Source organism: Olea europaea, chromosome 1, assembly GCF_002742605.1.
Source record: "Olea europaea var. sylvestris chromosome 1, O_europaea_v1, whole genome shotgun sequence".
NCBI classification, from domain to species: domain Eukaryota; kingdom Viridiplantae; phylum Streptophyta; class Magnoliopsida; order Lamiales; family Oleaceae; genus Olea; species Olea europaea.
In genome coordinates this window covers 3261096-3283286 of record NC_036237.1, presented here as the reverse complement: position 1 = coordinate 3283286, position 22191 = coordinate 3261096, and the positions used below count along the sequence as shown (strand labels likewise).

At 35.6% G+C, this 22191-nt stretch overlaps 2 protein-coding genes and 1 long non-coding RNA gene across 5 annotated transcripts; all 3 read left to right on the top strand.

The window, feature by feature from the left end:
- The first annotated feature begins 301 nt into the window (after positions 1 to 301).
- Positions 302 to 2383, top strand: LOC111403124. Its single transcript, XM_023031521.1, has 6 exons — positions 302 to 478; positions 562 to 927; positions 1023 to 1099; positions 1185 to 1309; positions 2099 to 2235; positions 2279 to 2383. The coding sequence occupies exons 1-6, from the start codon at positions 302 to 304 to the stop codon at positions 2381 to 2383; spliced, it is 987 nt and encodes a 328-aa protein (XP_022887289.1).
- Positions 2384 to 3199: 816 nt separating this feature from the next.
- LOC111394574 lies at positions 3200 to 4013 on the top strand. Its single transcript, XR_002702733.1, has 2 exons — positions 3200 to 3294; positions 3786 to 4013. It is a non-coding gene; the product is annotated as an uncharacterized LOC111394574 (long non-coding RNA).
- Positions 4014 to 5768: 1755 nt separating this feature from the next.
- On the top strand, positions 5769 to 20900 carry LOC111374123 (zinc finger CCCH domain-containing protein ZFN-like). Of its 3 annotated transcripts, none has more exons than XM_022996905.1 (8): positions 5769 to 6111; positions 6633 to 6713; positions 7005 to 7162; positions 7945 to 8007; positions 15180 to 15299; positions 16466 to 16738; positions 17797 to 18096; positions 20290 to 20900. In XM_022996905.1, the coding sequence occupies exons 3-8, from the start codon at positions 7019 to 7021 to the stop codon at positions 20518 to 20520; spliced, it is 1131 nt and encodes a 376-aa protein (XP_022852673.1). In that variant the 5' UTR covers positions 5769 to 6111; positions 6633 to 6713; positions 7005 to 7018; the 3' UTR covers positions 20521 to 20900. The 3 variants fall into 3 exon arrangements, with proteins under 3 accessions (XP_022852673.1, XP_022852615.1, XP_022852549.1); XM_022996847.1 differs by having other exon boundaries at positions 6633 to 6718; XM_022996781.1 differs by lacking the exon at positions 6633 to 6713.
- The last annotated feature ends 1291 nt before the right edge of the window (positions 20901 to 22191 follow it).

The window sequence follows — 22191 nt, the reverse complement described above, 5'->3', positions numbered from 1 at the left end:
TTATAAAGATTCAATTTTTCTATAATCATGTTAAAAATTTATTCATTATCTATGTGGCAATTTATATATATATTTTTAGGTCATTGCAAGAGTAAGTGAATTTCCCAAAACGAAAAAGAAAAGGAAACGAAGAAGCTGAAAATCCATATTCGTTAGGAACGTATGGTATTTTTCTTTCTTTGTAAAATGAAAAGGAGAAGTTGGGACCAAATCCTATTAGCACAATAATGCTAAAAAGGAGGGAAGCTTCAGCCAGATGCTGTTGTTTACAATTTTGTCAACAATTTGATAGGCTCTGTCAATGCATGTACTGTTTCTGTTTTTCCTTATTTGTCAATTAAAAATCAATGCTCTCACTAGTGTACTTTTCAGGAAGATAACTTTGGCTGGAGTTCGCAGACTGTTGGAGGAAGATCTTGGACTTGATAAAAATACTCTCGATCCTTTTAAGAAGTTAATAAGTGAGCAAATAGATCAGGTGGGAAAAATATTCTGAAAATATTTGAACTTGTGGATGAATGAATTTAATTACCATACTCATCAAGTTACGGTGTTGTCTAGGTGCTAAATTTAAACAGTGTTTCTAAAAATGCTAATCACATTAAGAGGAAAAGCTCTGAGAACTCTCAAAGTAAAGCATCAAAAAAGATCAGCAGTGAGACAGGTTCTGATTCTTCAGATAAGGAAAGTGACAAAGGAAAAGACATAGTACAATCAAGGAAGAAGGCTGCTACAAGGGCAAAGGATGAGAAATCGGATGAGCTGAAGAAACGTAAAAGGTCTAACAAATACAGTGATCTCAATGTCCCTGGCAAGAACCAAAGCACGCGTGCAAAGAGGCCGAAAGAAGAAGATATTGATTCAGCTAATGATGGAGGTGTATCTGAAGATGGTCAATCTGAATCATCTGTAGGGAAACCTGCGAAGGTTAGTCTTTCATTTTTCTATGGCTGGATTTTTTTTCCAATGTGCGGGCTCATGCATGATCCACAGAGTCTTAAATAATTGATTTTCATATGCAGAGGAAAGAACAACCGACCCCTGGATATGGAAAACAAGTCGACCATCTGAGATCTGTAATTAAATCATGTGGAATGAGGTTGGTGTGTGTGGATGGTAGTGTTTAAGTCATCATTATCAACCTGTTATGATGGTATCTCATTTTCTCAATTGAAAACGAACAGCGTCGCTCCTACAGTTTACAAGAAAGCCAAGCAAGTACCTGACAGCAAACGAGAAGCCTTTTTAGTGAAGGAGTTGGAAGGGATTCTCAAAAGAGAAGGGCTATCTAGCAATCCTACTGAGAAAGGTAACTGTAAGATTCCGATATTACACTTATTTATGGATAACATGTCATAAAATATATTGTTGATACTCCTGGTAACCTGCTTTCTTATTCCCTCTTACACCTGATAACTCCCTTACCCAACTCGGTACTTCCCATGACCCTTGGATCTAACACCGATGTGGCACTAGTATTGCTTGGTGCTTGCAATGCTTCAATGTTCATGTGAAGGTCAATGATTACAGACTCATTAAGTACTCTGTAGGCCAATGATGAAATCCATTCAAGCATGTATTAAATAGAGATCTGTAAATAGCTTCACTTAACTTAAAACCACATCTATATGCTCATATCTCCAAGAACCATCACCGGCTGGATGGTTGAAAGGAGGGGGTTGGCTGGGGCTTGGATATATATATATATATATATTTTCCTTCTATTTTTAATTTTTTTTCTATATGTTAAGTGCTCATTTGAGAGTGCTTAAGTCAAAACTTAAGCTGCGGATCTCATAGAATGTGTAAGTAAAAAATGAATAGCAAGTTGTGGGTCCATAGAACGTGTGGCTAAATAGTGTTTTGACGTCCTTAATTTATAATTTAAGTTTTGCCAAACATACAAAACATACATTTTTAGAGGATTTAACATTTGCCTTAAAATGGAAAAGAAAAACAAATGAAGGACATGGATGGTAGCTAAATACTAGTTTGGGAACTCTGTTGGCCAAAAGTAGTGGAATCGGCACCCAAGTGCTGGTTGACCCAAAGAAAGGGCGGTCCTTTCTCTCATTTTCCTTGTGCTGGTTCCTGTCAGCTCTATCTGGCATCAGTCGGTGTGTGCATGTGTCACTTCGACTCTTGGTGGTTGGGGACAAGATGGTGGAAAGCAATGGAGGGAGGGAAGGGGTAGCAGATCTGAGCTCTCCTATCCTGGCATTTGTGCTTGACTATGTTGTTTGAGAGCCGGTATCTGTCAGTACTCATTTGGATCCAGACTTGGAACCTATGTGGACTGTACTCTTCTTCTGTTACATATGCCAGACACAACTATAGAGTACTGTGCTTGTCTTTGCCTAGACCACCTTCTAGTCTCCAGTAGTACATTATTTTAGTTGCAAAAATTGTCACTGTGCACTTGTAGAGAAATTGGCTTTTGAATGGAAAACCAAAATTGTGCTTGAAAATTGAAAATAATTTTGGTTGGTTAAGACACTATTCGAGGCATTGATAAACGGTGAAACAGAATCCATTCTACTGTTTGGATTCTGCATATATTGCATGCTCTCACAATAAAATGTTCTCCATGCATCCCACTATTCACACCTCCCAACCTCACGCCGACCCCCGACCAAGATTTGCCACCACCATGCACAGACATCCCCCTATATATCTGACTCTTAATTATTTGAATCCATTTCTCAGAAATTAAAGACTGTAGAAAGAGAAAAGAAAGAGCAAAAGAACTTGAAGGCATTGACATGAGCAACATCATTTCAAGTTCACGCAGAAGGTCAACAAGCAATTTTATGGCTCCTAAATCTAGAGTAGAAACTAAAGGTGATAAGGATGATGTCAAAGCTAGTGAACACAAGGATAACAAGTACAAAGATGGCATTGATGGTGATGAAGAGGAAGATAAAGTAGAAGAAGAAGATGATGAAAAGGTTGAAGAAGAAGGACATGAAGAAGAAGAAGAAGAAGAAGAAGAAGAAGAAGAAGAAGAAGAAGAAGAAGAAGAAGAAGAAGAAGAAGAAGAAGAAGAAGAAGAAGAAGAAGAAGAAGAAGAAGAAGAAGAAGAAGAAGAAGAAGAAGAAGAAGAAGAAGAAGAAGAAGAAGAAGAAGAAGAAGAAGAAGAAGAAGAAGAAGAAGAAGAAGAAGAAGAAGAAGAAGAAGAAGAAGAAGAAGAAGAAGAAGAAGAAGAAGAAGAAGAAGAAGAAGAAGAAGAAGAAGATGGTGATGGTGATGGTGATGGTGATGATGATGATGATAGTAGTGAAGAAGTCAACGAAGGTATACATCTTTTGAGGTTCTTCATGCCAACTCTCTTTCCCCTCTTACGAGTTTTTAGATGGTATATACATGTAAAATGAAATATTGTCATGAGGATTGTGGTGCTGGGTAGTTGCCAGCCTGCTTTTTAATTGTGTTTGTAACATTGATTCAACTCCAACCCTCTAAATTGCTGCATACAAGTTTATGTAGAAATGTTATGCTTAATGCCAAGATAAAAAATATTCTGTTGTAATTGGAAAGTTGAGAAATGTCACTAAATCAAGTTAGATTAGCAAGACTTGGCAAAACTGTCTATACATTATGACATTTCAAAATTGTCGCACTTCAAATGAGAAGAAAATAGAGTACAACCTTAACATAAATGGCCTTATAGAAGAGTAAATGGGCACATTCTAACCTGAACTACTTTGTTTATGCCTGTGATGAATCTTGTTTGAACATAAATAGGAGTGCTTGCAGTTTAACAATATTTTTGCTTTTACATGCAGACGAAAGCGAGTAAGCTCTGCATCACAGTCTTGGAAGGTATATGTAATGAATTGTAGAAGTGCCGATATCTCGTATTGCATTAGTCATTTTCTGCACTTGAATTGTATTATCATTATTATTATTTGGTTGGGTAGTATTTTTGGTAGACAGCATACCGTATTAAGAAAGTAGTGTGAGTTGGTTATATGGAATTATTTATAATGTTATGATCTTTTTGCTGTGTGAAATTGCTGGTTTAATGCGGTGAATAGATTATGATGCTTAGGCATTAGCTCTTAGAGAACAATTAGAAAAAGGAAAAAGGGCCAGATATACTATGCATGTTCTGTAGTAATTATGAGAATTAATTTTTTAATCGTTAGAGAGAAAAGTAGATCCTATATGTGAGTGAAGAAGTCAAAAATAATGATTGACCATACTAAGTAACGGTCAAAAAATTAATTTTGTGGGATAAAAAATTAGAACCTAATGGGACCATATAAGACAAATGACAACTTCATATATTTTATTTTTTCTAGTTGAAGGGGGGCCGCAACAGACTGAGAAAAATGGAGATGGGGCCAGCACTCAGGAAGAGTGTGTGGCTACCAAAGCTGCTTATACGCAAATTCTGTGCTGCATTTGTCAACACGAACTATTTCCCCGTGAAGCACCTTCATGTCATATTCATAAATATTAATAAAGTGTATTTCCTTAAATTAACAGTTTAGTCAACCTTTTATTATAAAATATTGTACGATTAATTAATATAGAAAAAAAAATCATGAAGTTGGATGCGAAACATTTTAAGTAAAATTTAGACTTTAATTGGAATCAAAGTTAACAATTAATTTAATAACATATTTTATGTGATTCATAATTTTTTAATCATAAATTTCATTAACTTTAATAAAAAATTACTAAAAATTTGATTTTTATTTCTATCAAAAGAATATTAAATTGATTATATTATTGGAAATTATTTTTTTAAATATAATGAAATGCTAAAGATTCCTATTTGACGATCATTATTCTAAAAAATTTTATACTACATAATTATTTTTAATTATACATTTGCAAAATAAAATATTTTGCACATAAATTCAAATTTTTTAATCACATTCTTCAAAAATTTATTATTCAAAACTTTATTTTTATCAATAATGACCATAGAGAGGGCTAACTATAATAGGTTTTTCAATTATATCAATATTCAATGGACTCTCTAATCATTTCAATTTCCAAATTAAGCAATTTAATAAATTTGTAATCAAGTACAAATGAGCATTGCTTGCTGTACAGAATACTCACAATGCATGGGTGGAGGGTGGATGATTATTTCAATTTAATAAATTTGCAATCAAGTACAAATGAGAACTACTTGTTGTACAGAATACTCACAATGTATGGGTGGGGGTGGGTGATTATTTATTTTGGTGGGGGCCCAAAAAATAATCACCCACCCCCACCCCCACGTCCACCCCACTTTCTCAAGTATGTGAGGATTCTGTACATCAGACAAAACTCAGTACAAATTCCTAAACTTCATTTCAAGTTGAACTCTAAGTACTAGTCAAATTTCCTTGAATTTATTCAAATGTATGCTCAATAATACTAGAAATTGGTTCGATCATTAAGATAAGATAAAACCCTATTTGGTGACGATTAAAATCAAAATTTTAATGAATTTTGATAAAAATTGATGAAATATGTAGTTAAATAATTGTGGGATTCATAAAATATGTAATTAAAATGAATTATTGATTTTAACTTAAATTTTAATATGCGAGCTTCTAGATTCGTACAAAATGTGAAACAATATCAAGGTTGGGGTTCTATTATAGCCGCCATATGTGCAAAGTACTCTATTTTATTAAAAAAAAAATTCTACATCAATTTTTAGCATTGGACCGACTCTCGACAAGTTTAACTTTGTTAAGAAAAAGTAGTCGTTGTCGAATCCAATATCCACTTACATCTAAAATAATTGGATGGACATTCAATTCTGTAGGGTGGATGTTTGGTTGGTTTACATTCACTCTCTTTTTTCATTTTCTCGCTGTTTTTCATTATTTCTGTGGAGAGGAGAGGAGAGTACAGTCGAGAGCCATAACGTTTAGCTAAGAATAGCTTCTTTTTCTCCCAGTTTGACGACCCATCCGGAATTAGTGCCTTCACCGGAGTAGAATATAGTTTGACGGACCTGTCATGGATGGATTCACGGAAGTTAAGACACGTGGATGGTAAAAATTCCCATGTCACGTGTGTCTGTCACCGCCGTCGCCGCTTCTTCTTCCGCCAACTCTCCCTCCTCCTCCTCTTTGCCACCTTCCGTCCACCACCAAGGTTATCGAAAACTCAGATTTGTTGTAATTGATTTTCGCACAAATACACTTTTCACATGATCCTGTTTCATTTTGCAATGGCGTAGATTAACATTGTTGAAGACCAGATTAAAATCAATATCTTGTGCACGTATCCTTGATCAGAAAATAATCACGAAGACAAGATTTAAATAAATGGTCCCTAAAAGCTTACTCATAGTCATAGATCACATGCAGATAATATTTGTTGTCGCCTCTCAATTTCTTTTCTTTTGGTGGTGCAAATTGCTGTTTATTTTTTGACCTTTTCAATTTCTTTATTTGGTTTCTAATTTTAAGCTCCAATTGAACGCACCCAACATCTGAAGAAATTTATCACATTTCTCCCTTTTTTTGCCGTCTTTTTCTTTTTTCCGGCAATTAATCCTTTTTAGAATCTTAAATGTTTTTCTCTAAACTGTTTGTTATAAAGATTCAATTTTTCTATAATCATGTTAAAAATTTATTCATTATCTATGTGGCAATTTATATATATATTTTTAGGTCATTGCAAGAGTAAGTGAATTTCCCAAAACGAAAAAGAAAAGGAAACGAAGAAGCTGAAAATCCATATTCGTTAGGAACGTATGGTATTTTTCTTTCTTTCTTTCTCTCTTTTTTCTTCCTTCCTTGTCACTTAAAGAGGTCATATTTGGAAATTGGAAAAATGGATACATGATTTTTGTTAAGAGTTGTCAGTATATGGGCATGTTTGTTAGGAAGTACTGGAAAGGAAGAAGAATAAGTTGAAATATTGTTCGTTATAGAGCATAGTCTCAATCCGTATTGCATAACAAAAACGCACTTGCAGCGTATTTACACTTGTCATTAAATTATGCTGGAATTTTGAACTGATGACCGGCCAATATCATTCAGATGCTTTATGGCAAATGAACTGGAGATCGAGAGAACCAACGGAGCCTGGACCTTATCCTGTGCGTGAAGGTGAACCGGATTGCTCGTACTACATTCGAACAGGCCTATGCAGATTCGGAAGTACTTGCCGATTTAATCACCCTCCTAATAGGAAACTGGTAAGCAATATAATTTTTTTTTAGAAGGACCGAAAATTTCAAGTGCTACTTGGAATGAAAGCAAAGTTAGAGCGCATGATGTTATTACCTATGAGATTTTGCATCTTGTTACTTTAAGTTTTTGGGAACACTATGTGGGACTTTTGCCATGGGATTCGAAATGATTACCTGTAAATTTTAATTGGTTTTTCTTGATTTCTAATTTGAAGGCTTAGTTTTTATGATGCCAATGGCAGAATTTGTTCCTGGTTGTACACAATTTACTTTTAGAAATGAACACTAATTGCTTTCAAAATGTTGATCATTTTGCTATTTTCCATCCAATTCAGTAATATAGTTGTAAGGCTTAGGTTTATTGATGACAATCTTGTAAAACAAGGCTTAATGAAGTACACTTCACAGTAGATTTTTGAAACTTAAAACAAATTAAAGGGAATATAAGATGTCAGGTGGGCTATAAATGGGTTAGGTTGACAAATGAAAAATTTGCAATGTCGTTTTTCAACAATGATGAATATAGGCTGTAAATTTAGAATTGTTTCTCTTTTAGGGACCCCTGTTTACATATACGTTGCCTAAACGCACACTTAATTGACTTCTTCGCATGGCATGATCTTTTCCAATTAGCATGTCTTGAAGTGATATTAATTTAGAAGAATCTAAATTCTTATATCAGAAATGTGTAAATTCATGAGTACTAGCACACTCTTTTGGCATTTAAATATTCTCTATAGATCTGTACACTCTTGGATTTTGTAAAACTTATACATTCCCGATCATAGGCTATAGCCACGGCAAGGATGAAAGGAGAGTACCCAGAAAGAATAGGACAACCAGAATGTCAGGTATTGCACGTTTACACTTGCCTTATGTCTTGCTGTTATATAAATCACGTCATCATTTTTTGAGGCATAAAACAATGGAATATACTTATAATGCTGTCAACACACGTTTCCATTAATTTGTATCTCGTTAAAATTCTTGTTGAAGGAGTTTTACTGCACTTAAGAAAGGAAGTGAAGATAAGAGTTTGTTTGCAGAACAAGTGGGTGTAATACGGTCCTAATCAAGAAATATTGCATAGAATTCTTTTCCAAGCACGAACAACTAAATATTCAAATGAGTTCCAAAATTCAGAATTACCTGTTATCCGATTAAAAACCAGATAGTTCAAATAGCACACCAGAATCCTTTAACCATAAGTTACAAATGCTTTTGGACAAGCATTTTCCATGAGATGTGGTGCGAATCCTACTAATGTATTCAAATTAACTTCTCAACCCCAGGGTCAAAATCATGTGAAATTTTGTGAAAAGATATTCCTTCATGAAAAACTGAATATATTTCCTTTAGTTACAATTTCATGATTGTTGTTTTTAGCTATCCTTAAGAGAAAGAGGAAAACTTGTTGTGATTGTAGTCACGTTTTGGGGTTTTTGAAGTATATGTTTTATTGATAGGTTAAAAGAATATATACAATACAAGAAATTACAACCATGGTCCCTAACAATAACAAATATTACAAGTAAGTACAATTATATTTCAACTCTCCCCCTCAAGTTGGTGCATAGATATCGCGCATGCCCAACTTGGATAACATTGTATGAAATGGACCGCTAGCAACTCCATGTGTCATTACATCGGCCAGTTGTTCTCCCCTCTTGATGTATGGAACCTCTATATTTTTGGAGTCGAGATTATCTTTGATGTAGTTCCTATCAAGTTCAACATACTTTGTTCTATCATGTTGCACAAGGTTATTTGTGATTTTAATAGCGGCAGTGTTATCACAAAAAAGTAACATAGGCTTGTCTGGACCAAAGCCAAGTTCACTCGGGAGAAGTTTTAGCCATGTGAGCTCGGTAGTTGCATGGTGCAATGCACGATATTCCGCCTCAGCACTGGATAATGAGACTACATTCTGTTTTTTACTCCTCCAAGTCACAAGATTACCCCCAACAAATGATTCATAACCTGATGTGGATTTTCTGTCCAATCTCGATCCAGCAAAATCAGAATCCGTATAGCCCATAATATCTAGATGCCCCTCTTTTGAGTACAGAATACCCTTGCCTGGAGAGGACTTTAGATATGCCAATATCCGATTAACTGCACTCATATGATGCTCACTGGGGTTATGCATGAATTGACTCACAACGCTAACTGCATATGACATATCCGGTCTCGTGTGGGTTAGATAAATCAACTTCCCCACCAACCTCTGATATCTCTCTTTGTTTGTGGGAATCTGGTCAGGATAGATAGACAGACCATGATTTACCTCAATGGGTGTGTCAACAGGGACACAAGCCGACATACCAGTTTCTCCTAGGAGGTCAAGGACATACTTGCGTTAGGATAGGATAAGTTCTTGCTGAGACTGTGATACCTCAATGCCCAAGAAATATTTCAAGGTACCTAAGTCCTTCATTTCAAACTCCTCTGTCAAATGGCTTCGGTGTTTCTCAATCTCACTAGGATTACTGCCCGTAACAATCATATCATCCACATACACAATAAGTATAGTAATATCATGACCATCTCTCTTATAAAATAGAGTATAATCAGCCAAGGCCTGTTTAAAACCATACCTTTTCATTGAACAACTCAATCTTCCAAACCACGCCCTTGGTGATTGTTTTAGCCCATACAAGGCTTTCTTCGACTTACACACATTACCCTCTGGAGGAGTAAAACCAGGAGGAGGATCCATATATACTTCCTCTGTCAGATCACCATGAAGGAATGCATTTTAAACATCAAATTGCCTCAATGGCCAATCAAGATTGACTGCTAGAGATAGGATGACTCTAAGAGTATTCATCTTAGCTACTGGGGCAAACGTTTCCTGGTAGTCAATTCCATACGTCTGTGTGTACCCTTTAGCAACCAATCTTGCCTTATACCTATCTACAGCTCCATCTGCCCTGAATTTTAATGAGTACACCCACTTGCGTCCCACAGTCCTTTTTCCTGGTGGTAGTAAGACCATTTCCCAAGTAGAGTTCTTTTGGTGAGCATTCATCTCTTCTACCATAGCAGATTTCCATTTAGGTTGATCAAGAGCTTCCTGAAAGTGATTAGGTATAGACACAGATGACAATTGAAGGGCAAATGTTAGGTTAGTCTTAGATAAACGGTGGTACGAGATATAATCATTTATGGGAAAGATAGCATTGGAAGAAGATTTCGAAAATCCAAACCTATCAGGCTTATTATGGACTCGAAGGGGATATCTCCTATCTCGAGTATCAACAGTATCTAAAGCTGCAGGATTAGAGTCAGAAATAGAGATAGGAGTAGAAGGGTAAAGCAAAGTAGGTACCTCATTTTCAATCTCCGAAGAATCAGATGGCACTGTAGTATCAACAGGAGGGTTATTCTGGTCTGAGGAGGATAATACTGGAGTACAAGCATTGTCGAAAGTTCTCCTTGTATAGCATTTTCGGAACAAGCGAGTTGATCTATCATCCTCAACTCTGGATTCATTTTTTGATTCTACTTGGGATTCCCCCTCCTTTCTAGAAATCCACACTTTCTTTTCATCTAACCACACTCGTTCCTCTTCCTTACTACTAATCTCCCCCTGAAGAGGAACTAACGACACGTCATCAGAAAAAAATGATTCTGACTCGCAAAATTCCACATCCATAGAAACATAGTATTTTCCTTCGATTGTCCTGAAATACACAATGAGTAGGTGAGAAGATGACAGAGCAATCAAGATGCTTTGTAATTTTACTAATAGATAAGAGATTAGTGGAAAACGTAGGAGCAAGTAAAACAGATGAGATTGAGAAAGTAGGTGAAAACGAGACATTCCGAGCCCCAGTAATTTTGACAGGAGTCCCATTAGCCACCTGAACAGACTGAACAGGCGAATTTGTTAACGAGTCAAATGTAGAGGGATTACAGGTAAAATGATCAGTAGCTCCAGAATCTATAACCCAAAAATCAGATACAGTAGAAGCAGATTGCACCCTTAGATTTTAACAAATATATCCAACAAACTCTGGTACAGTCATCAATGAAAGAGATAAAATATTTATGACCTGTAATAGATGGAGTAGAGAAAGGCCCCCAAACATCATTATGAACACAAGTAAAAGGAATATAACTTTTATTAAAACTGACTTTGAAAGGTACACGATGATTTTTAGCAAAAATATATTGTTCACACCGCATACTAGAACTAGAAATGTTTTTAAATAACTTTGGGAACAAGTGTTCTAAGTAAGGAAATGAAGGATGGCCTAATCGACAATGCCACAAAAGAATCCTATCTCTTGGAGAGGATTTACTAACAACTTGAAGACCATGGCTATCCTCAGTTTGCAAACACTTTGTTCCTTCCAAAAAATACAGCCCTCCTCTTTCTCTACCAGTGCCAATCGTCATCTTCGTTCGATTGTCCTGAAATACACAATGAGTAGGTGAGAAGATGACAGAGCAATCAAGATGCTTTGTAATTTTACTAATAGATAAGAGATTAGTGGAAAACGTAGGAGCAAGTAAAACAGATGAGATTGAGAAAGTAGGTGAAAACGAGACATTCCCAGCCCCAGTAATTTTGACAGGAGTCCCATTAGCCACCTGAACAGACTGAACAGGCGAATTTGTCAACGAGTCAAATGTAGAGGGATTACAGGTAAAATGATCAGTAGCTCCAGAATCTATAACCCAAAAATCAGATACAGTAGAAGCAGATTGCACCCCAGAAGTACCTTCTCCAGAAGATGAACGAGCAACATGGGAAACAGTAGTTGTAGGTGCATGAGATGAATGCGTAGCCTGAGATGATCTTCCACCCCTCTTCTCTGCCCTCTTTGCTAAATACCAGTCTGGATAGCCATTTTTTTTGAAACACTTGTCAGCAGTGTGTCCTTTTAGGTGACAGAATGAGCAAATTTCAGTAGACTGAATAGGAGCTCGTGATCGAGGATTGAACCCTTTTACAGCCAACGCAGACGCCTCAGAATGGCTTTCGCCCCCCATAGTGAGTTGTCGCTGTTCCTCACGACGAACAGTCGAGAACACCTCTTCCAAGCTTGGAAGGGGTGTAGTAGCCAAAATATGACTGCGCATTTGATCCAAACCATAATCAAGTCCCACCAAAAACATATAAATTCTGTCTTCAGCACACCTCTTCTTTAATGCATCAACATCGGTGGCGCACTTCATGGAATTAGGTCTGCGATGGTCAAGCTCCAAAAAAATGGAATTCATTTCAGTGTAGTATGTGACAAGAGGCCGCCCCTCTTGCCTCAGTTGAAAAGATTTTTTCATTAGTTCATAAACTTGAGATGAATCAGAGACATCAAGATAACTTCTCTTAACCGCATTCCACACATCTTTGGCTGTGTCAAACTGAACAAAATGGGCCACAAGAGCATCGGTCATAGAATTAATAAGCCAAGACTTAACGATGGCATCATCAGCCACCCATTCACCATAGGTACTATCATCTTCTTTTGGTAGAGTTAGTTCACAAAAAATGTGAGTTCTTTTTTTTCGGCTAGTAATGTGCATCTCTAGTAATTTTGACCACACACGGTAGTTAGTGCCATCTAATTTAATGTGAATTGGAGACGATGTTTCATGAACTAACGATGTAACCATTCTCTGGTCAGCCATTAATTCAAGTAGTTAATAAATAACGTAACAACCAATCACAGAGGAAATCAATAGCAAGGTCAAAAAAACCAACCACAGTGTTCCCAATTTCCTAATTTTTCTCCTTAGTTCTTTCTTCAGCTCTCTAGCATCATGAATGCAGAAGCTGTGAACCCAAAAACATTCCCATTGGCAGATGCCCAGTTGACTATTACGATCCTGGACTTGATTCAGTAGGCTGCCAACTACAAACAGCTCAAGGAAGGTGCTAATGAAGTGACTGAATGAATGCAGGTAGGCAGTGAGGGTCGTCTGAGCCGAAAAAGCACCGCCTAGGGTTCGGGTTTAGCAGTGCGGTGCTGCTGCCGACCGGAATTGCCGCTGCAGACGCAGCCTCTGCCGAAGAACGCACCTGCCTGAGTCGCGCAGCTCCCTGCCGGAGAGCGCCTAGGGTTCGGGCGCCGATTCGTGCCGCCGCTGCAGCCGGCCGGTGATGGGACCTTCAGAATCGACGGTAAATGCAAGACAAGAGTTCGGCTTTCCTCTGCTCTGATACCAAGTCGCGTTTTGGGGTTTTTGAAGTATATGTTTTATTGATAGGTTAAAAGAATATATACAATACAAGAAATTACAACCATGGTCCCTAACAATAACAAATATTACAAGTAAGTACAATTATATTTCAACTATTGTGAATGTCTTTACATTAGGTGTACCCTAAGAAATACAGTTTATAGGTATCAGTAGGATAATGAGTTAGTCAGACTTACAAATTTGATTCTTGTCTTTAGTGCACATTGTTGTTAACATGATTGAATTGCTTCTACCGGCGGAAGCCTTAAAAGTGAATGTGCTTCGTAATATTCGTGTTCAAATTATGTCATCAATATATCTCAGATAACTAATGATGAGATCAATGGGTAATGTTTTACCCGAGTGTGCCCATCTTCATCTGGACGTTACATTCTTAAGATTTTAGATTATTAAATATTACCTGGTCTACATCTTGATGCAGTCTCTTGGCATGTGAAACTCTGCTAGTTTGGCATTTTCCATATTGTTCTTTAAATTTTGTGGTCGTTAAAAACTATAGAAGATCAAACTTCATAAACGATAAAAAATATAGCTGGATGTACAAATATTATTATTATTATTTTTGATTATTTAAGATATCTGCATACCGAAGACATTGTGATAGGAAAAGTTCTGTATCTACATCTGTATTTTTTTATCCATAATGCTTTTTAGATTGTACGGCTTTTTGAACAGGAGTGTCTAGAAACTTTCTCATGTGATTAGTCTCTTTCTTTAATCAATGACATGGATTCTACCATTTATACACATACTTCTTGATTAAGATATTCAAACACAAACTGGCCAATTATTAAAGTTGGTAAATTCTTGCAACCTGATTATAGTTTAAAAGTTCTAGCTTTTACTTGGAGGAATAAACTCTCTCCTCTGTCCTGGAGTATATTAGTGTCCTGGTAGGATTTTTTGTGTGTATGTGGGCTAAGATGTAGCCATAACTATTACGGGGGATTTTGCAAGGATTTCGTATTTGAATTAAAGATCACATTTTTTCTTTGGGATCATGTGGTTTAATGACCTTCATGCATCACTAAAGAAAAACTGTTTACAGATCTAAGATAGGACCCACAATTTCAATGACCTTGTTTGTGCACCCAAAAAATCCAATATGCATGATTCTCTTTGATAAAAAAATTTCTAGGATGAATAGGTCTCTGCTAAAGGCTCACTATAGTTCCAAGAAAGCTGCCACATCTAGCACAGAGATTTTTTTTTTTTTTTTTTTTTTTGGATAGGTAATCAAATATTTTATTATCAAAAGAATAATGCACAGAAAATGTATTATCAATTTAAATAAGAAAAACAACATGAAATTGGGTAGCCTGTCTATATGACTTGTAGCCGTAGTATTAAAAAAAGTATACAATATCAAATAAAACAATCTTTTAATCTACTCTGTTGTCCGTGCTTGACCATCAAAACACCGACTATTTCTCTCTCCATACATACCATACAATACAACCCGGAATGAGGTTTCAAACAATCTTACTATCCTTATTGCGAAGCTTTCTTCTCCGTGTCTTTAACACATGTTCTGGCACAAAGATTTCATGCAAATTATAACTTTTACTATTTTCTCCTTCCTTCAAGTGTTTCTATTAGTATACTTTTACTTCAACGAAGGTGCTCATTCTTAGGATTATTCCACTTCTTTAACTAGAATCAGGGTATTATTTGGAGAGGCTGTATTTTCTCAGTTTGTTATGTGTTGGAGTCTCGTTTACTTCCATCAAAATTTTTAAATCTAGAGTTCCTTGGTCGTAATTAGTTGCTTGTTAATTCATTCAGTATAACATTTTGATATCTTTTGCAGTATTACTTGCAAACTGGAACCTGCAAGTTTGGATCGACATGCAAGTTTCATCATCCTAGAGACAAAGCTGGAATTGCTGGAAAAGTTGCCTTGAATGTTTTGGGTTATCCACTTCGCCTGGTTTGGGTTTCTTCATTTTTTGCTTAATTTTTTTCTTCGAGCTGAATGGCACATTTTGATCAATGATTTGCTTTTGTGCCTATCTTGCATATGCTTCCTTTCACTTCATAATTTTGCAAAAGATTTTAGAGCATGAAATCAGATAACACTGTATCTAAGTCCGTGCATATCAGAATGGTGATTCCCTTAAAATTATGAGATGTCCATCACTATTAATGCTGGGAAAGGTCACTAAGTTATTACTGAAATACTTGGAGAAAATTTGCTAGAGGTAAACAAATATAGTTGATCTTATGATCCTCAATGAGAAGCGGGCATGTATACATGCTACATAGGACCATGATAACACTATGAAGATACACCCAATGATGCTCGGACTCTTAAAAAATGACGAAGTACCCGTGTCGATACGACATGACATGGATACCGACACGAGATATGTGTTAGATTCTCGGTTTTGAACTTGGACATGGCTGGAAAAGGGAGAAAACAATGGACGGTGAAGTATTGCTTCTGGCTTGCATTTGTAGCGGCAACAACCATTTGTTTCGAGTCTTTATGAAGAAGTTAATGATATGAGGGAATTTCCGTGACTAGTTGGGCTGCCCTTCTGTAAGTGTATTTTTCCAATAAAAGAAGAAGAAGAAGAAAGAAATGAAAGAATTAAGTGGTTTAAAAGTCAACAATTCATACTGTCATAAATTAGGGGTTATCTCTAAAGGTTTTATTATTTATTGTAAATGGCATGATTTGTTGTTTGCTTTGATTGAATCATTTTTTAGGAAAAAATTATAAGACGTATCCCCATACCGGTATCCAAAATTCGGATCTTTTTTAACTGTATCTCCATATCTTAATTTTTAAAATGAGAAGAATCCGACTCCTAGATATGTACCTGTATCCGACACCCTCACCCGAGTCCGAGCATCGTAGGATACACTTGCTTCTTTCTAAATGTTTGAGCTATTCCCTCCATTTTTAGCTACTAGGCCTTATTGTTATCATTTGCCTAAGATTAGAAATAGTGTTTAGTTGTTAACCTGATAGTGTTTTCTTTACTGCTTTAGATCATGTAGGAATTTAAATCCTCAATCATCATCATTCTTTAACTGTTTTAAGTTACAAAATGTGGTATCTATTTAATTAGATTTTTTGCCTTTGTACAGAATGAGGTTGAATGTGCCTATTATTTGAGAACTGGACAATGCAAGTTTGGAAGCACTTGTAAATTCCACCATCCCCAGCCATCCAACGTAATGGTCTCTTTACGTGGTTCTGTCTATCCTCCTATCCATTCTCCAACGACTCCTGGTCAACTATCATTTCCCTTCTCAAGAGCTTCTTTTGTTCCGAGTCCAAGATGGCAAAGCCCTTCAAGTTATGCACCAGTGATTATGCCTCAGGGAGTGATCTCAGTTCCGGGATGGAACCCTTACAGTGTAATCTTTCCGTTGATTCCTTATTTTTGTATTGTTTCTTCCTTTTACATTAATTTGAAGGTACAGTAATTGGGACAGTTAAGTGAAATGAGCATATGTATTACAAAAATTAGTCAGAGTAGAATATGTTTATCAGGCAATAGTGAATATCAAGAATCAAAAAATCACGAAGTAAATGATTTATTTCTTTATGGAAATTAATACTAATTTTTACTTGTAAAATGTAAACTCAAAGTAAGATGAGGACTGAAACCAGGGTATTACTATCTATATACTCATGGCTTAATTTCTAAACCTAGAAGTTTTATTGAGGTATTGGGCTGACATCTTCTGCGCCTTCTGAAGTTATTTTTGCATTAGGAAGCATGCAGCACTGAGTGCTTCCCATTGAGAGATTGTACTCTTAATTTGGCAGAATAATTAAGGGCTTGTTTGATTCCGATTTTTCCCAAAATATATTTTTCTCTATTTTCTTTTCAATCATACATTCTTCAATAAAATAATATTACACACAAATCAAAAATTTCTCGTTATTTTTTAACCACACATTCTCCATCAATCTACTATTCCAAAATACATTTTTTCAATTTAATGGGTGTCAAACAAGTCCTAAATACATAAACAATAATAAAGAAACTATGCGATTGTATCCAAAAATTGAATTGTCCTGGGATCAGAGAAAGTGCAAGTTCTCTCCAGTTAGCCTGTAGTTTGAGTCGAGATAATTAAACAAATGCACCTTTAGGACAACAAAGTTCGATCAGATATTAAGAGTGATTCACGGGTGTCATTTGCGATGAAGAATTCTAGTGTCTTTGATTCAAATGCGATAATATGGTGCAAAATGTTCTTGTATCTTTCACACCCTATCTTGGCTCAGTATATCCAGTATACGCTGTTACTATATTCCCTCAGGTGTAGTTGCTTATTGTTCTTTAATGCATTAGATGTCCATACATGTAGAGAGCACTGTTGCACTTTGAATTTAAACCATGTCATCTAGAAGTTATGAAATTAGTTGAATTCTGAAGTTGCCTAGATGTCGGTCTCTTTTCCAGGCTCAGCTGGTTTCTGTTTCATCTTCAGAAAGCCAACATCCAACAGCAGGAAATGACCCACACCAGGATGAAGCTGCAAGCATGGGATCTCAGTTTCGTTCTGGTTCTACACCTGTGGATTATTATGCATTGCAGAGAGATAATGAGTTTCCTGAGAGACCTGGCCAGCCAGAATGCCAATTCTATATGAAAACTGGGGACTGCAAATTTGGTGCAGTCTGTAAATTTCATCATCCCAGAGACAGGCTTATCCCTATTCCAGACTGTGTCTTAAGTCCAATTGGGCTTCCTTTGAGACCAGTAAGCAATTTTGGTTATTTTCTTAGCCTACTTTACGCAACTTACCGTAAGCCATTATCTTAACTCTTTCATGTTAGCTTTCAACTACTTCTCTTGAAAAGCTTGTTGCACACTTTTCCATCTGAGATCTATGTAATTTCGTGGTTCTATATGGCTTTAATAAGCACTGATTTTGGGCATTGAAAACAATAATTTTTATCTGTGAACAATCTTATCAACATATTTGGCACGTTAGCCAGTTCTTTTAGTTAGATCCCAGAAATATCCTTGGTGCACTCATTTTACTTGCGAGTTTGGTATGCCATCCTCCTTTTTGCCTCTCTGATTGCTTTGTTCTCTTTATCTTGCTTCAATATATTTGAGTGCACCATTGTTCTTATCTTTGCATGTTTAATTTATTGCAAAAGTTTGGCAAAGGGTGAGGCATATTGAAAGAAAGCGGACATACCAAGGTAATTCTCAGATAATCATGAATAGCAAGATAATGATAAAATTGAAAAGGTGGCACAGTGGATGATATCCCTGCTGGTGCAATGTCTAAGAGGTCAGTTCAGCCATACCCTCAGTAGAGAAGATGAAACTGTGATTTGAACTTGTAAACCGAGGTCTAAAGGAATAACTTACTCTTTCCATGGCTCACTCCAACATAGTAATAAGATTAGGAGAATTTATTGTCAACTAATGACAATTATCTAGTAACAATTGAAAATAAGTAAAGTAGACCATGTCATAGCTTAAAAGAACAATTTCATTCCCTCAGACTCTTTGACTTTTGTTCTTCCCATCTCCTAGTGCTCTAGTTAAATGTTACTGTTTTTAAATCCTTCGTGAAGTTAATTACCCTTCAACTGTCTGCTGCTTTATAATCTTAATACATAATGTCCTTTCTTCTGCAAAAGGGAAAATTCTTTTGCTGTGATGAGCCGAAACAGCAGATCTCAATAAAAATGCTGGGCATTTGATTACAGAAGATATTTTACACCAAAGAGAAATTTGTGCTATATTGCGTTAAGATCTGTTATCAACCATGAAAGAAAATATTTTTATTTTGTATAAAGTTCAATATATAGTTTCTTTACAAACTTTTAAATGTTTTGATCTTCTTTTCAATGCTTTTTTAAGGTAAAGGTTATTTTTGGATAAAGGTTATTTTTGCATTATGGATTTATTATTCTGAATTCCTCAAGATTTTCTGGCATAATTGTTTATCCTTAAAGAATTTCAGAAGCTTAATTTTTAGTTTCAAGATTTCATCTGATCTCCTGGAGATCATATGCTCTTTGGACAGTAGTCACAAAATAATGAAGCCACTGTCTGGAAATTTTTGTTTCTTTGCTCTAGCTGAAGTCTTGAAATGGTTTAATCCAGAATTTCTCCATATTATTAAGCACTTTTTTGGGCTCCATTTTAATTTTAATACATTTTTCTATTTCTTCTTTTCAACCACACATTTTTCAATAAAATAATATTACACATAAACCCAAAAATTCTTTCTTTTTTAACCACACATTCTTCAAAAAAATTCTATTCCAACATACATTTTTCCGAAAGCTTCATTAAAATGGAGCCCAAACAAGGACTACATGTACAGACAGGTATGAATGGTTGTAACCACATACTGTTCTTTGTCCATTTCATTTAGGATTAAATTTCCATTTTCTCGTTCTTTTATTACATCTTCCCTTTAAAGTCAAGGACCGGGATCTTCATTTTTATTTTTATTTTTTTCTGTGGGGGGAGGGGGAACTGAAGTTTACAGTCTGACACGAGCTAAAGGAAATAGCCCCTAATTGGATGGTATTCTGAGTAGTTTCTTGGTATGGCCATTTGTGGTCAAATTTATAAATTTGCATGAAGAGTATGGAATGAAAAATAAAAATTTGATTATACTTTTTTGTGGATACATAATGATTATCAGAGGCATTTTTCCGTTTAGAATATTTGATTTATTTAGTTTCAGCAGGCATTTGTAATTATGTTGTTCAACATTTTGTAGACGTATCACATCTTTGAAACATAGTTTGACATTATTCGAAAGTTGGAAATCATAAAAAGGATGAAAGATTAATGAGGAAAGAATAAGAGGAAGGAGAAAGAGACGTGTTACTATAGCTAACCTTTCCTTTACCTAGGTTATTTCAAAGATATCAACTGAGAATTTCTTTTTTACACTTTTTTCCTTGTTGGTTTTAGGGAGAGGCTGTGTGTCTTTTCTATTCTAAATATGGAATCTGCAAGTTTGGTCCAAGTTGCAAGTTTGACCACCCAATGAGGGTTTACACATACAATCTTGCTGCATCATCATCAGGGGATGCACCAGAAGTTCGTCGTTTTTTGGCTTCATCATCAGGAACTGGTGTATCAAGTTTGCCTGGGAAAGGGCTTGTGGAAGCAAGCTCTACAAATAACAGAAGACTATCTTAGTCTGAAGCAAGACAGATACCCTCTGATGATGATCAACATTGACTCAGAATGATAAACTGATTCTCCAAACACAAGTTTCAATCTCTGGAGAATATAAATTTCAGTTCATGTACATTCATTCCCATGGATGGAGATGTATAGAGCTCAATTTGAAGTGAAATTTCAGCACTTCACTGCGTTGTATAAATCTGCAAATATGGTCACATTTGGTGAAACTAATAGAGAAGATTTCATCAATCGTACAGATATGTGCTCTCATCACTCTCTTAACCTGAAGTTTCCCAATTTTGATTATTTTTTTTTTTTCCATTTTTTTGTAATTTGTTTAGATTCGAATTTTCGAACTCGAAAAAGTGAGTACAATCTCTATTCTCTAATTTCATAATTTGTTGTTTATTTAAACAATTTACAACAGTTAGCTCGTCATCTTAGTCATCTAACCAAAATATTTGGACTCTACAAAATGCCTAATTGCATTATAGCCTTTGGTAAAATGAAGATTTAAAAGTTGTTTTTTTCTAAATTATGAAGGTAGTATTTCTTTGGCATTAGAAAAGGTAAATGATGCGTATATTTAAGAATAAAATTATATAATTCTTACCATATCAATTTAACTTTTTTCGAGTTCCAAGTATATGATAATCGCATGCTCGGAGCACCTACATGATATGAAACATTGGCAAGTACCAACTCCTTTTATTTACTTCAGTTGTTAAATGCACAATAATTTCGCTATTAGGCATTATCTAGTATGTATCGTGATTTACACACATTACCTGCATATTTATCAATATTCCAAGACATAAGGGCTTTAATGGAAAATTATATTTTCAATCTTGCAAATCAAATAGAAACACATGTTTTGACTTGAAAATGCGACCTAGTCCTTCCACAAGTTTTATCAACAACTATACATAGAGGATGTAGGTTTGGGACTTGTTCGATAGTGATTTTGATATTAATTTTTTGATCGTTAGAGAGAAAAATGGATCCTACTTGTGAAATAAAAAATTAAAAATGACGGTTGAAATAATGAAATAACAGTTAAAATCACTACCAAACATGCACTTATTTATTTCATTTGTACTGTATTTTTAAATTTATTTATTTTAAAAATTATACACGAAATATTTCGTATACTATTTTAACTCACATCGGTTCCAAATCCTAATAAAGGAAAAAGGATTTTTACAACTTCAAATTGATTTGATCGAACACTCTTTACAAAATTGTTTACAAATTTTCACCTACGTCGAGCTTCCCAAAAATATAAAAAGAAAAAAGAAGGTCATTCTACTTTTATGAAATTAAAAGGCAGGACAATGAGCCCCACCAAAACGCAAGATGGAAGAGCAAGCCGAGTCGAATTTTTTTGGACAAGCTGGCTCGTGCTTAGCTAATCCTGAAGTGACCACGAGCCGGCTTGCGTGGTAGGCGCACATTAACACTCCTACCTGAGGCAGGCAACCACCAACTCTCACCCCCATTCCCACTCTCACCTCAAAAGATAACAAATTTTGCTATTTGTACACTGATTTTTAACACTTTATTTGACACTTGCATTGTTTTCAAATGTTAATTGAATTACTAGTTTAAAAAACTATCCAATAAGGTAATGATTTATGACAAAGTGTAAACTAAAGTGTATACCATAGTGTACAAGTAGAAAGG

What these genes read in the sequence shown, in the direction of transcription:
- LOC111403124 (XM_023031521.1), top strand. Translation starts at nt 302, where the DNA reads ATGCATGTACTGTTTCTGTTTTTCCTTATTTGTCAATTAAAAATCAAT. An exon ending in ATTAAATCATGTGGAATGAG is followed by an intron (nt 1,100 to 1,184) that starts GTTGGTGTGTGT and finishes GAAAACGAACAG; the next exon opens with CGTCGCTCCTACAGTTTACA. An exon ending in TAGCAATCCTACTGAGAAAG is followed by an intron (nt 1,310 to 2,098) that starts GTAACTGTAAGA and finishes GGTTCCTGTCAG; the next exon opens with CTCTATCTGGCATCAGTCGG.
- LOC111374123 (XM_022996781.1), top strand. Translation starts at nt 6,006, where the DNA reads ATGGTAAAAATTCCCATGTCACGTGTGTCTGTCACCGCCGTCGCCGCT. An exon ending in ACCCTCCTAATAGGAAACTG is followed by an intron (nt 7,163 to 7,944) that starts GTAAGCAATATA and finishes TCCCGATCATAG; the next exon opens with GCTATAGCCACGGCAAGGAT. An exon ending in TGGGTTATCCACTTCGCCTG is followed by an intron (nt 15,300 to 16,465) that starts GTTTGGGTTTCT and finishes GCCTTTGTACAG; the next exon opens with AATGAGGTTGAATGTGCCTA.